At 28.3% G+C, this 22,664-nt stretch overlaps 1 protein-coding gene across 1 annotated transcript; it reads left to right on the top strand.

Moving 5' to 3' along the window:
* The first annotated feature begins 4,750 nt into the window (after positions 1-4,750).
* Positions 4,751-5,779, top strand: LOC100198993 (probable oxidoreductase). Its single transcript, XM_065786398.1, has one exon. The coding sequence runs from the start codon at positions 4,753-4,755 to the stop codon at positions 5,701-5,703; it is 951 nt and encodes a 316-aa protein (XP_065642470.1). The 5' UTR covers positions 4,751-4,752; the 3' UTR covers positions 5,704-5,779.
* The last annotated feature ends 16,885 nt before the right edge of the window (positions 5,780-22,664 follow it).

The raw sequence follows: 22,664 nt of genomic DNA, 5'->3' as shown, positions 1-22,664 counted from the left end.
GGACAGAAAAGTGACACATACGCTTTTATTTATACTTTATTAACGTAGATAAATGTGTAATAATGCACACAGGATAACGTAGATAAATGTACGAAAGTGCACATAGGATAACGTAGATAAATGTACAATAGTGCACATAGGACACAAAAATAAATCACGAAAAAAAAACACCATAGTTTACCTAGATTCGCAAACGACAAAATCTACAACCTTAACAATTTCTTAACAAGATCTTGGTATCCGAATGACCAAAAAATCTAAATACCAAGTTAGCACAGCTGTCGCTTATGCCAACAAAACGATAGGTATATTGAAAAAGATTTTACTTCAAAAGTTACCATTAAAAAAAAAAAGAAAAAGTTCTTATATATAGAAAAAGTTCTTATATATTCTTATATACAGAAAAAATTCTCGCAATCTACATCCGACCGTATTTGAAATACTTTGTTGCAGCATGGTGTCCCTTTGTAGTGTTAGTTCGCTAACGCAGTAGCCAGTTTAACCCCTTGCGCATCCCCGCAAAACTCTACTAAACTTATGCGGCATGCGCTGAATTTTCTTACTCTCTTGACCTCTTGCTAAAACGCAGCCGTTAATCTATTGCACTTTTGAATATTTGGATTCTTGTATTTTATGTTAAGCTAATTAAGTTATATTGAAATATATAAGAAGTAATAACCAAATTGTAGTTACTCTTGAGATAATACCTGCCCAACAGTATTAGTGTCTTTACTCTTTACCAAACACGATATAGCGAAACTTAAAAAAGTTCAATGGAAAGTAAAAAAATCCCTCATGCCGAAAAAAGTATTTTTATAAAGATATAAAATATATCCTCAGGTTTTTGTTTAAAAAAAAGTTGAATTTTGATTTGAAAGTAACAAAAAAAGTGATTGGTTTTTAGCTACATTTAAAAATTTCAGCCTTGATTACTTTGTGGGTACATATATCACTGAATTTTTTTTTCAGGTTCACAAAGAAACCATGTTTTTATCAATATTTCAAAATTTATAACCTTTTATAAAAAAACATTGTGAAAAAACGAAATTTCAAGAAAATTTCTGTATATAAATAATAAGTAGAAAAAGACGAAAGATGGCGAACGTTTTGAAAATCCTGAGTTTTTGCAAATCTCTTAGCCATGAAGCAATAATACTTTGTCAGTTTATTTTATCATAATAATTCATTGCCTAGAAGAGTTTGCAGTTTGTAAGTAGAAGAGTTTGCAATTTGTTATTAGAAAAATTGTAATAAAAATTAATAAAATAATTTATAATCTTGCCTCGTGACCGGGGCAGATGAATTATTATGCCTTTTCGGTTATTGCTAATGAAAACCATCCGTTAGCAATAACTGAAAATGAGGTATTCTTTTAGAGCAAAAAGGAAACATACGCGTGTAAAACAACGTTAGCCATATTTAAAAATTCCAACTGTTACTTTAAAATACAAAACATAATTAAAATTTTTTTTTCCCGATTTAAAATTTTGTTAATTGCCATCTTGCACCATTCACCATTTTACACCGTTTTCCTTTATGGATTTTTCGTTTGAGATCCAAGTTAATATTAAAAATTTCAGTGATTATGGTATATGATATATGGGTGATCAAATGTCATTGAGGGCAACCATTTTAATATCTTTTTTTTTAGATAAAACTATTGACTTTTTATTAACTTTCAAACCAGAGTTCGCCTGTTTTTTATAATCCGCATTACTTTTTTTTTCATTTTTTTTTTAATTTTTGGTTGTTTATTACATTTCTAAAAAGATATCCGTTTTTAAACGGATATCTTTTTAAGAAAGAGAACGATACAAAGTTTGCGTATAAATAATATTCATATAATTGCGTATAAATAATATTCATATAAAAAGATATTCTCAATTTAATTGAAAAAATGCAATCAAAATTTTTCTTTAGAAATGAAAGAACTCAAACTTTCAATCAATTATATTTATAGATATTATTTACATGTAAAGTAGCTTGTATTTCTTGTATCTTTTAATTTATCTTTAGTTTATCTACGAGCAGCTGGTAGAAAACAAATAATTTAGGATTAAAAACGTAAAAAAATTTAAAATAAAAAAATTCCGTTATAAATATGAAAATGCGTTATTCAGTTTTAAAATTAATCAAGTGTCAAATAAAAATCAACAAGTTTCTAAATCTGTTTTTAAAGTTTTATTGATAAGATTTGTAAATTCAAAAATTTGTTACCAAACATGATTTGTATAGGCTAATGTATTTAAGTAAAAATAATAATAATTATTAATCGGGGCAGATGTGTATTGACGAATTCTGGTCGGTGTGTTAATTAGTGGAACCGCACTATTTTTGAAAATGTCATGATAAAACTTTTATAATTATTTTGGATTCACGTGATATTAAAAGCAACATATCAAATCACACTTTAAGTAGATTACTTTCTTTTTGTGGTCGGTTTTTTTAAATTATGTCATGAAGTAAATATGTGCTAAAACTTTCAATAACGTCAGCTATATGGCGTTATTGAAAGTTCAAGTTCATATTTAGATGTCCACCAACTAAATGGTGGGCAATAACAATAAGTTCAGATGGTGGACTATAACAATGACACTCTATGGTGGGCGATAACAACAACTAGCTGTAATACTTTTAGTTTTTTGAATTATTAATTTAATCGATAACACCTCTTTATAACAATAAAAAACACTTATGTCAAGCTTAAATAATAATTTCAAGTATTCCTTTACGTAAATAATCACACCTCCGCCACCCTTATTGGTTTTCCTCGCTAATAAGACAGTTTAAACTCTGGTAAGTTAAAATTAGAGATCTGGTCAGTTAAAATTAATGGTCACACCATGTTTTTCGTTCTGACTTCAATATTTTTCCATGTTCTGTGCGCCCTTTCGATAAAAACTTTGTTCAATAAGCCAAGCTTTTTTTTTTTAAAAAAAAACTTCAAGATTATTTTTGCTTTCCTGCTACGTTTTATTTTCCTTCTTTTCAAAAATTTCAAATCGTAAATTATTTCCTTTGATTCTGTCTTCCATTTCCGCAAGTTTAAGTCCTTCATTTTGAAAGTAAAAATATTTGAAAAACCATACCGATAACTATACTAATCTTCAATGATACTAATATTGTCTTAAATAGTTCACTTTTTTATTTTTTATTATAATTATAAATAGATTCGAAATCCCAATCATTTTTTATAATTTCATCGCATTTTTAACATCAGCAAATCCCTTTTTTAAAACCAAACTTTTTCTTTTTAAGTACTTACACTTTTTACTCTTTTGTGATAATTTTTTTGTCAAAGATTTTTCGTATTTATATTTTCGTGTACTTCAATAAATTCTTTTACTCAGCCGCCACACCGCCTAGAACAACAACCTTGATTAGCGCCCTTATTTATCAAAATTTCCTTTATATATTTATTTATTTTTTAAATACCTTATTTTCATTTGGCGCCCCTTGGATATCTGCCGTCCCGGACAAATTGTCCCTTTTGCCCACCCCTCTCGGCGGCTCTGTGTTTACTTGAGAAATTAATAACTTTTGAAGTTTGAAGTTTTAAACCTCAAAAATTATCTCGAAAATTCAATCCCTCGGGAAAGATATGACAATGGACAGATAAAATCATAATAAAAATTTCAAACAAATGTTTTAGATCTTATTTAAACTAATTTGTGACATATTTTCCAAGCATTGTTTATAAATTTAATTTAATTAGATTGCATTCAGTGAATAACATTTACCCAAAACAATAACATTGGTACACCTTTATGTATATAACGTGTCCATTCGCAGCAATGTTCAGAAACGCTGTTTAAGCTGAGTTAAACAAAAGTTAGTGTTTTATCAAAGTTTAACAGAAGTGTTTTAACTGATACAGGAAAACTAGTGTATTAAGCAAAATACAAATCAAAAGCAGTGAAGAAAGAGAAAACTGTGTATAATTTATTTTTTTAGAAAAAATATTTGAGGTTTATAATTTTAAAGTTTTGAGTTTAAAATTACCTAAAAAACCGGTTCTTAAGCTGCAAAACTGGTTTGTAATACTTGTGTCGTAATACTTGTGTCTAATTGGTGTCGTAATAAATAAAATAATCACGAGATTTACGTGGGATATCGAATATATATATTTTGAACAACGTAACCGTGTAACTCAGAAAAACCGATTTTGGTTGAAAAGTGTTGGTAACGTATGATTTAGGAGTTTGTATACAACTTTCAATTTTTAAAAATATAGTTTCATTAAATTCTTTTACATTTGTAATCCTGATTTAAATTGAAATATTTTACATATTATTAAATTACATATTATAATATTACATATATTGTTTTGTTAAATATAATATATAAAATTTAGTTCCTATTTGTATTACATTACCCAGGGATCTATATTAATTGACTCCTTATTTAAATCAAAACAACCAGTTGTATAAGTAATCAGTTCTCTATTTGCAACAAATACTTGCCTCAAGAACGGATCCAGGAATTTTTGGTGGTGGTGGTGAGGTGTTAAATTATTTTTGTATTTTATACATATTTGCTTCTCCTGGAAAAAAAAGGACCTCAATTTCTAAAATTTTTTTAAGTCTTTCAGGTTCTGGTAGGGTAGGGGGGGGGATGTGTACCCTCTATCTCCCCTGGATCCGTCACTAACTAGCCTAATTAATAGTTTATTTGCCTTTTATTACCAAATAGTTTAATTTCAAATTTTATATTTAGTTACCCTAGTAACAAGTAAAAAATTAAAGTTTAAAAATGTGCAGCAAATTTGGAGAAGACAACACTGCAATGGAGGTTGTGGAAGGCATCAGTTTGAATGGCTATGAAGTAATTGTTACCGGTGGAAGTTCTGGAATTGGTGTTGAAACTCTTAGAGCATTAGCAAAAGCTGGTGCCAGATGTGTTCTTTGTACAAGAGATTTGGAAAAAGGACACCAAGTTGCGAAAGAACTAATTGCTTCTACGGGAAACAATCAGATCGAAGTGGACCTACTTGAATTGGACTCGTTAGAAAGTGTAGATAATTTTGTGGAAAAATTTCTTTCCAAAAACAGACCGTTAAATATCTTGGTTAATAATGCTGGAGTTATGGCGTGTCCTAAATCTTTTACTAAAAATGGATTTGAAACTCAATTTGGTGTTAATCATTTGGGGCATTTTGCTTTGACTCTGGGACTTTTACCCGCGTTGAAAGAGGGAGCTAAACTTATGAATAATAATGCGTTTCAGAACGTTGACTTCAATGACATTCATTTTACAAAAGGTAGGAAGTATGACAAATTTTTATCTTATGGACAATCAAAAACTTGCAACTGCTTGTTTTCATTAGCTTTGACGAAGCGATTTTTTAATGATGGTATTGCTTCGAATTCAGTTATGCCTGGAGTTATCATGACCAACTTGGGAAGGCATATAGGTAAAGATTTTTGGATTGAAAGAGAACTGATTGATGAAAACGGTAAACTACTAAAAAAATTTAAAACAATTGAGGCGGGAGCCTCAACCTCAGTTTGGGCTGCAGTATCACCAGAATTAGAAGGAAAATCTGGTCTGTATCTGGAGAATTGTTCCGTTGGCAAGGAAGAAACAGACATCAAAAAAATACACGCTTTGTTCATTGGTTATGCACCATATATTATGGATGAAGAAGCTGCTGATAAACTTTGGAATATCTCAGAAGAACTATTAAGAAAAAGATCTATCTAACATCTTTTCTTGTTAGTCTACATATTTATACAATCTTGCAAATATCTTACGTAAACAATCTTACAAATTTTTTTTTATAATTAGAAGCATAAAATTGTAAAATTTAAGTAAAAATGTAAAATTTAAAGAAAAAATAAACTCTAATTGTTTTAATATCAAGTTTTTTGTTTAAAAATTTTATGCCAAAATCATTTTATTAGATTATTTTTGAAATCTTAAATAAAACTTTATTAATTTTCGAAAAATATACAAATATATATATATGTATATATATATATATATATATATATATATATATATATATATATATATATATATATATATATATATATATAATATATTAAATATGTTAAAACACGATGCGGTGAATGTCTTCAATTCATTTTGATACATAAAAATACAAACCCCTTAGAATTTCAGTTACACCTAAAGTTCATGCTGTCATTCTGCTGCACATCAACTTACTTCAACTTACTTTAACTCTACCGAATGAACTTTCATGAAAATCAGTTTATGCAGATTTCATCGAGATATGGAATACAGACGCTCGCAAACAAACTTAGCTTATTTAGAGTAAAAATACAATTGCGCATTACTCATGACGCCTCAAAATTTAATATATATATATATATATATATATATATATATATATATATATATATATATATATATATATATATATATATATATATATATATATATATATATATATATATATTGTTAAAAGGGATTTTGCTGTCTTTTGTGATTAGGTAATAGTTAACATTTTAACTGCACTAAATTGATTAATGATATCTTTGATCCATATTTTTATATCGTTTTTATCAATCATTTTTCCCTGCTTATTTTAGGAACAAAAAATTGCGCTCGTTCGCCCAACTTTTGTGGCATGGCTTGCCGTTGTACTTTCTTTAATTGAAACAATTTTCGTCAAAACTGCGATGCATGAGTTGCTACAGTTTATTACTGTCCCTATTGTATATATAAACTTATTTTAAATAAAAGCATCCATAAATATTAGTAACGCATAGCGGTTTCTTGATGACAAGACCGTCGGTCTTCTGCAAGTTTTCCGCGTTCTTTGGAGTAATTTCTAATACTTTACAGTACTTTACAGTTTTACATTATACTTTACAGTTTTACATTATATATTTTTTAGTATACTTTACAGTTTTACATTATATATTTTTTTGTATAACGTAACTTTGTAATTATTATTACTATTTTTTTTTTTTAATTTTACTTACTCTGTAAAGATTCTATTATATTTTACGAATTTGTAAGGATTAAAGAACAAAAAAATTGAATAAAAAAAAAAAATAAAAAAAAAATCTTGTTGCTCTCATGTTTGGGGCAGGAGGAAGGGGGGAGTTTCGAGGTTTTATTGTTCCCAGGCTCCAATAACCACAATTTTTTGCCAAGCTTCTTTATTTGACATAAGTATAAACATATGAATGTTTGGAGTTAGCTCCATGTCTGAAAGTTAGACCAAGTAATGCTGGATTCGCCCCTGATATATATATATATATATATATATATATATATATATATATATATATATATATATATATATATATATATATATATATATATATATATATATATATATATACATATGACAATTTTTTTTAATTTTGTTAAAAACATTTCTTTTATAAAATGCATGTTTTGGCTATATCATAGCCATTAACAGTTAAAATATATTGTTTAGTTTATTCAGATATTTTTCCAATAAAAGGAAGTTTAAAATATTGATAATTTTGTAGGTTTTTCGAACGCGATAAAATGTCGATATTGGTGTTGTTAATATAAGAGCTATAGATTTTCTTAATCAACCAAGACGGGTTCAAGATGCGTTTGAGAACTTTAAAAGATCGTTAATATCATGACTAAGACCGAGACTAGTGTTGTTTATTTTATAAGCTCTATTAAAGATTGGAAAATATCTGATTTAACCAAACAAGGACTAAACGCAATCATTAAAAGATATTGTAAATCGGTCAAAAAAGGATCCCTTTCCTACAGACTTTAAATCATTCGTTGTCTATAAATTTGAATGTGCAGGCTGTAAATACTGTTATATGGGCGAAACTACTCGCCATTTAAAGACACGAATAATCGAGCACCAAAAAAGGGATAAAAACTCACACATTTATAAACATATTCATTCAAATGAAAGGTGTTTTTATAGTTTTAATCATGCTAGTTTTTCAATTTTGGATCCAGCCTTCAACAAATTTATATTAAAACTCAAAGAAAGCATGTACATAGAGTGGGAAAAACCCACTATTAATAAACAATGAAACATGTATAAATCGCAATTTCAATCTAGTTCCTTTTAACATAACTGGTTCTTTTATCTTTTTAAAACATTTCTTACATTATTTAATTACATTTTTATTGTATTTTTTATTATAAGGTCTCTATTAATTCAACTTTATTTTACTTATTTGATTTAAGCATTTTAATATATTTTAACTGATAATGGTTATGATATAATCGAAACATGTATTTTATAAATAAATGGTTTTAACAAAAATCAAAAAAGTTGTCTTGAAGACAATGAAGAGAATCTTTGGATATATATATATATATATATATATATATATATATATATATATATATATATATATATATATATATATATATATATATATATATATATATACATATATATATATATATATATAATGAGGGGGGTAAATCCTCAAAAAGTACCGAATAGCTTCTAAAGAAAAACAGAACAAAAATAAGGTCCTCCAAACGAAAATTTACCCCCCCCCGTTAAATCGCACCTGTTTATATATATATATATATATATATATATATATATATATATATATATATATATGTATATATATATATATATATATATATATATATATATATATATATATATATATATATATATATATGTATATATATATATATATATATATATATATATATATATATATATATATATATATATATATATATATATATATATATATTAAGTTTCTGTTTGAGCGTGTTGAGTAAATAAACCAATGCATACGTTTTGTATTGAATTTGGATAATTTTTAAATAAAATAACCTTTAACAGTAAGCATTTCTAAATTTTTTCAACTTTTTAGTTTATTTTTTTTTAATAACTTAAAACATAAACGAAATCAAAGAAATTAAAAATATTTTAACATAAAAAAAAAGTTATTAATATTTAATTTAATAATCACTCAAAAAAAATTAATAACAACCGTAAAAATAACAACCGTAAAATATTTAGGGTAGAATAGGGTAATATGAGCACCTTGGCAATATGAGCATACTTAAAGATTTCTGAAATGAAAGCAGTGAAGTTAAAGTTGCTTTGTATTTTTTGAATCGACTTTATGTGGTGATAACAGTCATCAGTACAATCAGCGTAAATTTATATGCAGTAATTAGCGGCTATCATCTAATTAAAACGCCGTTAAAATTTTGCGTTGTTAAAATAATTTCATCACGCATAGATAAATCTGTGGCTTGAAATTTTGAAGCTAAAATAATGAAATTAATTTTTTCATAAAAAAAAATATGTTAGCTAAAAATCCAATCCATTTTTGTTTGAAAAACAAAGCATATAATAATTTTTTACTTTATTTAAAGATATCGTTTTTGTGTAAAATGAGCATGTTCAAATTACTCAGCGTTTTTCATTGAAATTACCTAGTTTAAGTCCTAAAATAGCAGTGGTTTTAATTGCTTTTTGAATAAAAAATAGACATAGTAAAAAAATATAATGTTTTAATAATACTAAATATTTTTCAGTAATTTAAATTTAAAAAGTTTGAATTTTTTTCGTTCAAAGGTTAATAAAATTAAAAAACTAACGAACTAGGGTAGAGCGGGGCATATCGGAACAGTGGGGCATAACAGGACAGTTATGCCCGAAACCTTATATCTCAGATAAAAATTTTTTTGATAAAACATTTTAAATTATTATTCTTTATTATAGTGAAAAAAAATTTAACTTTAGAAATACCAAAAGGCATTAAAAGTACCAAAATGCATTAAAAGTAAATTCTTCAGTAAATTTGCGAAAAACAAAGTTTGCATATTTTCTTAAGCGATGACAGAAGATTTATTTTGAACTATTGCTAATTGGCTCTATTTATAAAAGTTTATATTTTTCAGACAGAATTTTTTATCCTCTTTTTGAATCTGGGTTTGAATGTTTGGAATGGAACTTTTTGAATAGTATTAATTTCAGTAAAATTACTTTTGTGAGGCATTTCGGGACAACAAGTTATTTATGTAATTGACTATATTACTACCATTTCTGTTTACAGCTTGATAATTTTATTTTTAATCTAAAATATTTGTGTTCTTATTTAGAAAAGCAATATTAGTTACAAATTTAAAGAAATTCTTATTTATATAACTTAACTTTTATTATTAATAGTGTTTAGTGTAAACAAAGAGATTATATAGTTTAGTTTATTTTGTTTTAGTCATCAATAATTTAAAATATTTACAACAATCCGAAATAAATTTATAAACTTTTGAAAAATCATAAATGTTCGCAATTTTGAAATTACCAACAAAGATATGCTGCATCAGGCACCTCTATACTAACAGTCTTAAGATATTCGTCTTAAAAGTATGGTACTTGTGTCGCAGATATTGTCACATCTGCGACACAAGTACCATACTTTTAGAACATAATAGAATACTGGAAACATATGCGAAGAGAGTTTATTTTCAGTTATCTTTTAAAGTTCTCTTTTAACTGATTTAAATGTTCATCAAGTCAATTTTTGAACATGTTCACTGAAGTCGCATCAGTTACTATTTGCAGGGTATTCCACTGCAAAACAACACGGTTCGTGAAGAATTTCTCTCTTGGCATGTAATTGAGTACTCTTTGCTGAGCAAGTATTTGATTATGACCACGCATAATATACTTTGACGACGAAGGACAATTGAATGGTACGTAAAAGTATATTTCATCGATTTCACGCATGAACTTAAACATCAGACTTAAATCACCTCTTATTCTTCTTTCTTGAAGTGTCGTAAAACCTAACATGACTCTTCGCTGCTCGGCGGTGCAATACTTAATCTCAGAAATGGTTTTTGTAGCACGGTTTTGAACTTTTTCTAACGCTTCTATGTCTGCCCGTTGGTACGATGACCACGCTTAGATAGCGTATTCTAGGTGAGGACAAAAATACGTGGTATACAGTTCTTTCCACAGTGAAAAACTACGGCTGCGAAAAGTTTTTTTCAGCCTCCCAAAGGAGGAGTTAACATTCATCACAGCTGCTGAAACTTGGGCATTAAGTTTAAATGAATAACTTCGTTTATAATTAAGTTTATTAATAATTAAGTTTAAATGAATAACTTTCTAAATGAATAACTTCGATTGCAAGTGGCAGGCCGTCTGGTCCTGCCATAAAATAATCTCGTTGTTTTTCCTCGGCCAGTATGTATGACTTTACACTTTTCAGTATTAAATGTCATGAGCCAGCAATGTGACCATTGAATAGCTTTGTTTAGTAAGTCTGCTTGCAGACTCTCCACGTACCGGTCAGATTTTATGACGCCAATTATTTTTCTGTCATCAGCGTAGAGTTTGATCTGATATTTCAATTTGTCTGGAAGATCATTGTATTGAACAAACAATAATGAACACAAGACCAAACCTTGCGATACGCCTCTAATAACGTTTTTCCAATCTGAAGAACGCTCTCCAATTACGACTCTCTCCTGCTTTCCTGAGAACCATGCTTTAACCCATGCGTGAAGCTCCTTTTTGATTCCGTAGTTTTGAACTTTGTGGAGAAGCCTAATGTGTGGAACTCTGTTGAAGGCTTTTGCCAAATCCGTGAAGATTACGTCTGTAGCGTATCCCTGGTACATCGGTTCTGTTAAAAGATCAAGTGTTTCCAGAAGGTTTGTCAAGCACAACTTTTTGTAAACAAAACCGTGTTGGTTTTTAATATAAGACCGTTTATAATACAATGATTTAAAACCTCGTCTAAAACAAAACGCCCCATAAATTTACAAAGAATACTAGTAAGTGATACTGGTCTGTAATTAGGTGCTTTTAGCTTGGAGCGCTTCTTGATATCGGTGTTATGTTTAAGCACTTCCAGTCGCCTGGCATCTCACCTTTAGAAAGTAAAGTCTGAAAAATAAGGGCAAGTGAAATGGAAAACACTGCTGCACACAATTTGAGTAGTCTTGGGCGGACGCCGTCGATGCCCACCGTCTTGTTTCTATCAAGGTTCTCAAGTCTTTTCTGTATTTCATCACGTGCAACAAACTGCGTCGTACATGTCACTTCCTTCCTTAGTTTGAAATCTGGCATCGGACCTTTTGACTCGATTACAAAAATTGATTGAAAGTAGTCATTTAAAATTCGATATATTTCCTCCTCATCAACTGTGCTTTCACCTGTACTGTCCTCTAAAACTCGTATTTGGTGTTTAACTTTATGCATTTTGTTAATATAGGCGTAAATCAATTTGGGGTTATTCTTTGAAGCTTGAACTATTGTTAATTTGCACTTTGATCTAGCACTTTTTTTTTAACTTCTTTCGCAACCTGTTTGCATAATTCGTTATACTTTTAACGAAGGATTTTGTGTGTAAAGCGCCCAGCAGCTCTGTACTTTGCCCACAGAGTTCTTTTTTATTTATTGCCTCTTTAACTGTCTGTGTTATCCATTGGTTGGCAACTTTGATAGAAGAAGTGTTCGTAGTTGGTATATAAAACTTACAAGCGTATTCTCTCTTTTGACAAAACATATGGTATCATTCGTTCGTTGAGAGGCCACCAAATTAAAGTTTTTCAGTCAAGCAATTTTATGTATTTTGATATTTCCTTGTTCTCTGCTTTATTCCATTAAGTCTTCCGAACTGCGCGTTGTTGGGTATAATGTAGGAAATAGGAAAGGAAATTAAAAGATTCGGAATACAGGAGAACATTTGTGTTGTTGTTACAAATAGGTCACGCTATCTTTTAACTTAAATTTTACGGTTTGAGCAATACCTCAAACGTTTTTTTGTAAATATAGGGTGAAAAATTAATATTTTGCTATTGTGATGGATCAATGAATGAAAAAGAAGTTCTGGAGTGTATTTAAATCCTTAGGAGATTTAAAAAATCTCCTAAGGATTTAAATACTGGAATCTATCTGGAATGTATTTAAATCCTTAGGAGATTTAAAAAAGGTAATCCATTGTTTTTTAAATTGCTTTTAAAACTTTTTAGAAGGTATTTAATTCAATTAATAATTTTATAAAATAATGATTATTTTTAAAATTTTTGTATAATATCACTTTTTTTTGAGATCCAACATAATATACTTTTAAAGAATTTTTTTTATCGTTGAAGAGAGGCTTGGATTAACTTCGCGAAGTCCGCGAAGTTAATCCATGCCTCTTTTCAACGTTCGTGGTCTTAAAAATGCCCGATATTAAGCTGTGTGTTTTTCCTTGTGCTGTAGCATCCAATGGCGTTTCCTCTTTGATGTCGTCAATACATTCCGGTTCGTCACTGATGATTAGTTCTAGAGCACTTTTTAATTATCCGCAAGACATGCCTAAAAAGCTGTATTGCTAGGCCAGTTTTTGGAAACAGATTTACTGTGGCTACTCCTTTACCTACGTCTGTTTGTTCGTAATTTGTGTGTGCAAAATTAAAATTACAGTAAATTAACATCGTTGCGCATCCAATAATGTTCAATACCGCCTTCGATTTAGCTAGTGACGCTATTGTTTCAAGAAGCTATAGATTATGAGCCCAAAAACGTAGGTATCCGTCATAAGGAGCTGATGATGTGTTTATAACATTGAGCTTAGGTTGATAGGCTTTATGCAACAAGCTTTGCGGTTGCGTTTGTTGAGATGGTATTGGTGGCGGTGTTGGTAATCTTGATGGTCGTTTTGACTGTTGTGTTAGTAGCAATTGTGCCGGTAATGCTGGTGTTAGCGTTTTTCGAGATTGTATTGGTGAGGCTGGAAGCGTTTGCAGTAGTGGATTTTGAGGCGTTGGTATTTGTGGACCAATTGATTTTTTTTACAATTTTGTTTCGTTGTTCAAAAATAGCAAAGTTGTTTTTTTTTGTTCGGCCGATTTGATGACGTCAATGCATCGTACTGAATCGGACAGTCGATGGACGATGAATAGAAAAAGGTTTGTCAAGAAGATTAACTGCCTCTAAGTCACTGTTATTCTTGTTTCTCTCCTTGTTGAGTTTTGTAAACTCAAGTTGCTGCGTGGGAATTCTATCCTCGCGTATATATATCTATTTAAATTCTTTGGCTTTGTGGCTTTGTGCTGGCTTCCTGTTTTTAGCACCAGGATTCGCTCGGCTGGGCTAGAAAGACAGACACAAAGAAGACTAGGTGAATAATTGTCGCTATTTTTACCTTTTTTTAGACAACATGCTGATTTAATTGTAATCCCGGTGATTCGGATTGCTTTGAAAACCTCCTAAACTTTTGTTTAATCAGTTTTTTCGATTCAAGGACGCCGACTAAAACGACGTTACTCTCTCTCGCTTGTTAATCTTTAGAGTCGTTGTTGAAAGCATTGAAAAGTTTATTACACACGCGGAATTTTATTTTAATTGTTATTACTTTTTTGTGGTGTATGGGTGTAAGGGCGTGTAGTTTCTATGGCTTTTAACTGTCCCATTTTGCCCCACCCACCCATGTAAAAATTTTGCTAGTCTAGAGTTTTGTAACTTTGGTTGTCGTAGCTTATTTTTAGAAACTTTTTTTTTTTTTCATTTCTTATGTCAATTTTACGAAATTTCTAAAAAACATTGTTAACTATGATTATTTTATTTTCTTAAATTATAGTTTCTTAAATTATCCCTACATGCCCGGCCCTACCCTAATTTTTTTCTTTTTTTGTTGTTGCGAAAAACAGTAGTATTGTTTCAACAATACTACTGTTTGTTACAATACTGTGGCTTAAAATTTGATCTTTTAATCATAAGTTTTGTTAATAACAAATCATTATATTTCAAAAACTAGTTCTATTTGTCAGCTTGGTATAATTTTAATTAATTAGTGTTATTTTTTGAGCTAATTTAAAGTGCTCTTTTACCCAGTGGTCTGGGTAATATGAGCACTTTTGAAACTTTTTTAAGACCTGTAATTTTAAGAAAAAATTACGGTTGCCCAAATAGGGGAGAGTGGGGGTACCATGATTTTTGGTTTTTGTTTCGTAACAAAGTTTTTAATACGCCTTTTTTTAAGCCATTGGTTTAATTTGTAGAATGAATATATCCACACAAAAAATTCTATAAAATACCAAAATACCACAGGTTAAACTTGTGAGACTAGTTAAAGTAAAATTAGAAATTTGTTTCAAGGTATATTTTGATATGAATGGCGTATTTTGATACACACTACGAGCATCATTAAAAAAGTAAATAAAAAATATAAAACATAGAGAAAAAGCAAATTTTTATTTGAGTTATAAACAAATTAATATTTATAACCCAAATAATGCATCAAATGGTCCAAATCACAACTCAAAAGACCAGATAGCTTATCGTTTTAAGTGTCATTCTTAAGCGTCAATAAATAATGGCTTTGTATCAAAACGGGATATCCTTGTATTACATTTACATAAATCTTTTCAAAATTAATTATAAATATTAAAAGAAATGATTTTTAGATTTGTTTATTGTTATGTACTATTCTACAGTATTAGGGCCCCCCACAAATGCTGTATCAAGTAACCCCATTCTTGCTAATGTAAAACATTCGCTTTATTTTTAATATCAACTTATTTTTTTAATGATTTTGTTTAATGAAGTAAAAAGCTTATGGATTGTAGTTTACAAAATAATGTTACTTATCAATAGACGCATTGAATAAGACACTTTAAAACTTATGAGCTTTAAAAACTAATTAGTTACGTCGTCATCAAAAAAACACAAACTTCGACCCCATGCAGGCCTAATGATGTCAAATAATATAATTTTTTTTTCAAGACATAGTTCTAGTAGTAACTGTTTAACTATATGAAAGTGGTTGTCACAACTCTTAAGATGCCTCCACAATTACAGTGTTTTATGGTGCCCCATGTGTCATGGTGCCCCACTCTCCCCTATCTAAGTGGGTCATGTGTAGGGATCCCTAAAAATTGTTTATTTGGAAAAATTTTGGATCTAGCATAACTATTTTTGAAAATGTTCTAATTTTTGCTTAAGGTTTTCATTTTACCCTAATCTACCCTACCTAACATATGTTTATTTTTATTATTTATTACTCCATATAGACAAAGTAACAACATGGAAATACTAACGATACTCTATGTTGTTTCCATGGTGACTTAAGTTAAAAAATATTTCTTAGAAGAATTTAGAAGTTGCAAAAAATAAAAAGTTTTTCCCTCTATTTGAGCCTTTCTATCTCTATTTTTGACCACTTTTTTTAAACTAAGAGTTAAATAAAATATAGCAAACTCCAAACTATTGGAGGACCTGATATATAGAATTAGATTTTATAAAGAATTTTATATATTTAATTAGATGATCAGTTGTTATATTAAAATTTTTTCAACAGCCATTTCACAAAGCACGTGACAATTAACTTTCTCTTCATAAGGAAAATTTTTTAGATTATTGTATCTTTTAAATTATTTGAGTCAAAAATTTAAAAACTTTAATTAGTTATACTTTTTAATAATTACTGAAGTTTTTTAAAACAACATTGCTTACTTCTAATTAGTTATAAATATGAGGTATAGTTATGCGGATCGTTTTTCTCATTCAAAACGTTATTTTACTGAAATAAGAATTCTAAATATAAACGAGCTAAATGTAGCGATGGCGCAGTGGTTAGATTTCTGGATCAGAACCAACTGGTTCAAGACGCCGACTCTAGCTCAATAAGCGACATTCCTTAAACACTTTGGCCTTGGCCTTGAATATTTTAGCCTTGGCTTTCATCCTTTTCTTAATAATATCAGAATTTTCTTTAGTGTTTGCATTTTAAAAATTGTACTTCAGTTGATTTTATTTACCAGAGTTTTTTTTGTTTACATGAAAGGTTCAGAACTTAATTTTGTGTTCTTTGTCACGGTTTAAAATGGCATTTTTGACAAGCCATTTTTAAACAACAACCAGTGACATGATTGGAATCATGGATGTACATTTATGGATGTATTAAATTCCCGTTAGCCAATATTGGTTGACGTGGTTTTAATACATCTATATAATAGGCCATATGATTTGGTACATAAATGTTGTTCTTGACGTATTTCCAATTACCATTACAGTACGATTACGTACCAGGTTTGTCATCGTGTTTACCCAAAAAATACAAAATTGGTCAAGAGTTTTTTTGCATGAAAAAATGCCGCGGACCTGCTTCTGCTGATGAAACAACTCTTCTTTTTTAATTAATAAATAGTTTTTTTCGTATATTTGATTAAAATAGTTTTTGGTAAACTTAACTTCTAATAAGATTAGTTTTCACTTTATTTTTAATTAATTTTGCTTGATTTTCCTAATATCCTTATTTAGTTTAAATTTTCTTAAAATCTTATAAAATTGTTATTAAAAATTAACTAGTTTACTTTTCCCAAATTGTAAGGGGAAAAGCAAACGTTTTTTTTTTCATTAAAATCAATTTTTTTTAAAGATTTTCAAATTATTTTTCCCAAATTTTTTTATATTTATAAAATTAAAAAAATTATCAATTAAAAAAAAAAAAAAAAAAAAAAATTAAAATAAAATATTTTTCAAAATTATTAATATATTATGATATATTATATATATTAAATAATATTATATATATATATATATATATATATATATATATACATTTTATATATTAGTACATATATAAATATGTATATATATATATATATATATATATATATATATATATATATATATATATATATATATATATATAAATATATATATATAAATATATATATATATATATATATATATATATATATATATATATATATATATATATATATATATATATATATATATATATATATATATGTATAGTATTATATATTTATAAACTTTTGAATTTAATTTAGAGAGATTCCGTAGACCAAAAATATACTTACTAAAATTAGCTCTACACGGCAAGTTAATTTACGGACTCTCGCTTTTTTTTTTTTTTTTTTTTTTTTTTTTTTTATTCACCTCCCCAAGGCCCGAGGGGGGCCACTACAGTCGAGGAGGATACTCATTTTTTTTTTTTTTTTTTTTTAATATTTTTTGTTTTAATATTTTTTTTTTTTTTTTTTTTTAGTCACTATTCGTGGTGCAACCCTCTCTCAACTCTTTAACTCCGAAACACGAACCTTGAACCTTAGAACCTCCGCTGCGCGGAGAAACTAAGTTGAGCGCGGTACTTCCAGGGACGTGGTGGGAGTCGAACTCCGAACCTCTCGCTTACAAAGCGAGCGCTCTTACCACTACACCACTACCGCATATAAATATTTTAAAATATCATTTTAAAATTTTAAAATATCAAAAACTTTGTAGACCTAACTTAGCTCATAAAAATGTAGACCTAACTTAGCTCATATCAATGTTTTTACAAAATATACTTTATCAGCTAAAACCTTGTGAAAACTATTTTTAATATCAATTGACAAATAAATAAAACTTTTTATAACATTTAAACTTTTATAAAAAATTTGTTTTTTTAATCAAGTATTAAAAAAAAAGTATTTAGTATTTAGAATAAACAACGATAAGCATCGATAAAACATTACCAGAATTGTAATGAGAAAGAAAAAGCTGTGATTTTTGATGGGACACAAGTCTGACACCTTATAAATAATAAAGAATAAATTAAAACAATGGATACGAAAAAGAATACCGCATGTTGCTTTGTGTTTTTGCATCGTTGTTGCTTGTAGGTGTTGTAAAAGACTTTCTCGGAAATAAAAAAGATAAAAATTAAAAAAAAATTAAAAGTCTTTTGTGATCTTGGATGTAAAATGAGTAAAAAATCCTAATATATAAATAGTCACCTTGACCAGTTTCCTTCATTTTGTCATAAACAGTCACCTTGACCAATTTCCTTAATTTGATAATACTAATAAATTATGTTTTTTTTTTTACATTAAATTACTTTAATAGTTATAAATATTTATATCTCTTAATACTCAAGTCTTAATTAAGTTCGTCATCATTATCACCATCATCGATTTAGCATTCTTTGTTTGCTCAAGTAAGAAATTTTTTAATATTATAATACCCCAATTTCCACTAAAACATAAAAGTTATAAATTTTTATTTTAAATTTTCAAAAAATTTAACATATTTAAACTATTCACTAGCATATATAAATGAACTTAAATCAACTTTAGAGAAATGATTTAAAAATTTAGTTAACTACTCAAACTTTGAAAAAATAAAAATTCATTTCAAAAAATTCTTAGCGTGCCACATAAATCTGATGTCAGACTTAAATTCAGCGATTAACCAAGTCTGATGTCAGACTTAAATTAACAGCGATTAACCAAGTCTGATGCCAGACCTAAATTCAGCGATTAACCAAGATTAAGTAAGAGTAATAGTCGACATTGATCCAATAATTTTTTTTGCTGACCTGTGTTGTCGTTATTGCATTGGATGCAAATAGACCTTAGCAGCAGCGCAAACATTATTTTCAAAAAATTTTTATTCCGTTTAAAACATTAAAACATTTTATTGCGTTTATAATGCTAACTTTCCGATTCGTAAAAAGACTTTAAATTCAATAAACTTAAATTCACCTTGGATTACTTAGAAATTTAAAAAATCATCTAAAGCAAAACAAAAATTACATATAATATATTTAAAAAGAAAAAAAACCGCTAGTGAAAAAACGTAATACATAAAGTTACATAGAAATTGCCATATAAGTAAATTTCACCACTAAAAAGAATCTCACAAGACTTTTTAAACGAACCTAAAAACCTTGGATTTAATATGCAGACCTTTCGAGGTCAAGCATATTAAATCCAAGGTTCTTTGATAACAAAGGAAACATTTTGTTGTTCTGGTGTTCAAGCTAGAATTTTTAGTCTTCAATAATTGATATATTTTGTTCACTATGCATTCCGAAACCATGGCAGTTTGAAGTACTTCTTGAACTCCCGGCATTTAATGTCTTCTTTCCACCATGGTCTCTTATTATTAAACTTTAACAGCTGTGTAATATAACAAAATGTTTAAATTGTTATACTACAGAATTGATATGTATTTAACTAATCAACTCGTATCAATATGTATTAACTAATCAAAAACACGTTGTTTGATGAAAAATGTTGTAGTCTTTGTATCAAAGAAATTTAATAGGTTTTAAAACTTTTGTCAGCATTTAGACACGAAATTGCAGAGATGATGTCTATTATATTGATTGAAACTAATATCAAATTTTATATTTGATGTGTCTGGATAGCTCAGTTAGTTAGAGCGTCAAACAAAGTGTTAAAACCTGCATTGTTGCGGAATTTTATTTTAAATCCAACCACCGCTAACTCAGCGCTTAAGTAGTACTTTTGTACAAAAAGTACTCAAGCGTAACCAAAAGTTTTCCTTTTGGTAACGCTAGATTATTACTTTTGGTAACTATGGTTACCAAAAGTATTAATCAATAGGGGAGACCGGGGCTAGTTGGCTCGGTTTTTACTCTATGAGCTCTGTAGCGATAATAGTAAATTTTTTTGAAAATATTAAAGTGTAGTCTTAAAGAGTATGAACTCGGGTAACTTATAAAACTTACATTCATTAAAAAAAAATTTTTTTTGGGTCTTTCCAGGCCCTCAAATAAAAAAAAATAATCGCGCCCACTTACCCCACCACGTGGTAAGTTGGCTCAAACTATAAAAATGATTAATAATGTACTATTAAGTGCAAAATTAATAGAAATTTTTTTACTTTTAATTTTGGCAACAATTTTATCCCAAAATTTAATATTACTTTTAGATGGTACCAAATATTAGTCTGTATAACAGCCAAAATATAAGCCCACTTTTTATCTGTGAAAAAAAAACAAAAAAAATTTTTTAATTATTTTGCAAGAATAAATTTTTTCAATATAGTTAAAAATTAAAAAAAAAAAATCAATTTTATAAAAATATATTTTTTATTCTATAGTAAATGCTATGAGCCAACTTACCCCGTGAAAATTTTTTCAACTTACCCCGAAGCCTTTTTTTCAATAAACAGTCTATAGATCCTAAAAAACGGCAACTTTGAAAAAAAGTCTGACTGGATATAGTAAACCAATTGTAACTAGAACTTTTACGATAATTTTTTTTTCAAACGACAAATTATTTTCTCTGTAAAGTAAAAAGGAAGCGATTCACATAAATTTTAATATCTCCCATGCGCATGCGCGAATACTGACAATACTATAGTGAATGATGAAATGGTCAATTAGGAAGGTTCTGTGTAATTTTTGTCTTTTTCTGATTAAAGGCTCAGAAGATTACTCGTCAACTTACCCGTGCGGCCAACTAGCCCCGGTCTCCCGTTTATATATTTGTGGTTGTTCCTTTGCTAATCCAACAACATATTTGGGTATAAGAGCATTATTTGGGTATAAGAGCATATAAAAAAATCAAGCAAGAAAGTTAAATAAAACTTATAACTTAATTAAAAAAATAATAATTTGAACTATAGAAAAACCTAAAAGGCGAATATGACATTTATAAAATGAAAGAAACAAATGATTATAATACATTTCAGATATTCAATTGGGGTATGAAGTGTCACTTCGTTTACAAATCTTGAAACTTTGGTGTAGTTGGATATATTAAATCCACAATCTTCATAACTATGTCTGATAAACAATCAATAAACAAGTAGAGATCAATTTTATTACCATCAGTTACTGTATTTGTATTATTTTAATCTCTGGCCTAATCTTTAAACAGTCCATTGATTTTAAATAACAAATGCTCAAAACATTAGAAGTCAAAGTAGAATTTTATTTTGACGAACATCCATCAAGATTATTTAATCAAGAATGGTTTTTTTTTCTTTAATCTAGTTCACTCATTAGTTTGTATATAAACTCGTTAACTTCTGCAACCAATTATACCTCTCAGAAAACACTATATCTTCCGCACTCTTGATTTCATCGTAAAGTCTTATGCGTGCTGTTGGACATCTTTTATAGTAAGCATATCTGTCAGCGTCGGCCAAGAACAAATTTTTTTTTTTTGCTTTTAAGTTATGCCGTATAAATATATAAATACAATTAATATTTCAATATAAATACAAACGGCCAAGGTAAGGAAAAAACACAATTTAAGAACTGATTCCGTCATATGTAATTGTTACATATGATAGTAAAATACATTAAAGAAGACTTTCTTATTGAGTTGAGTGGACAAAAAGTTTCAAGGGAATAAATAAAGAGAAAAAGAAAAATTAGAAATCTATAAAAATATCGAAAATTTTAAACACTTTTATTTAATTGATCGATCCTTAAATATAGCAAGCAATGTTTATTAAATTTGATTTAAAATAATGAAATAATTCGTAAAAAAAAAAAAAAAAAGCATTTTCTTAAATTTTGCTTAGGATTTGCTAAAAGTTTAAAGAGATTTAAGTTTGTTTTCTAATAGGTTTTGAAAACTTAGTTGCGGCAAAGAAACTTTTGGGCTGAATATAAGTGTTGTCTGAGTATCTAGTGAAGTATCTGTATTTATTTATTATGAATAACAAATTAAAAATGTTAAGTGTTGTTTTTGTATTAACTTTGAACATAGAAATTAAAATATGCTAAATGTTAAGTTGGTAGACATTCGGTATATTCAGCATTACAAATAGTTATTTGGAGTCTGTAAAACTATTTACTATTTATGCGATACTATTTTTTGAAAAAACATTCGTTCTTGAAATACTAAAATAAAGCTCGGTGGAGAACAACTTGAAAAAAAAAGCGCTTTTCTTAATTAAAAGGCGCATATCATCTTGAGCGTCAAAAAACATATCA

The sequence above is a fragment of the Hydra vulgaris genome, chromosome 01 (assembly GCF_038396675.1).
Source record: "Hydra vulgaris chromosome 01, alternate assembly HydraT2T_AEP".
NCBI lineage: Eukaryota > Metazoa > Cnidaria > Hydrozoa > Anthoathecata > Hydridae > Hydra > Hydra vulgaris.
The sequence above is the reverse complement of the archived record's forward strand: the minus strand, read 5'-3'. Positions and strand labels throughout refer to the sequence as shown.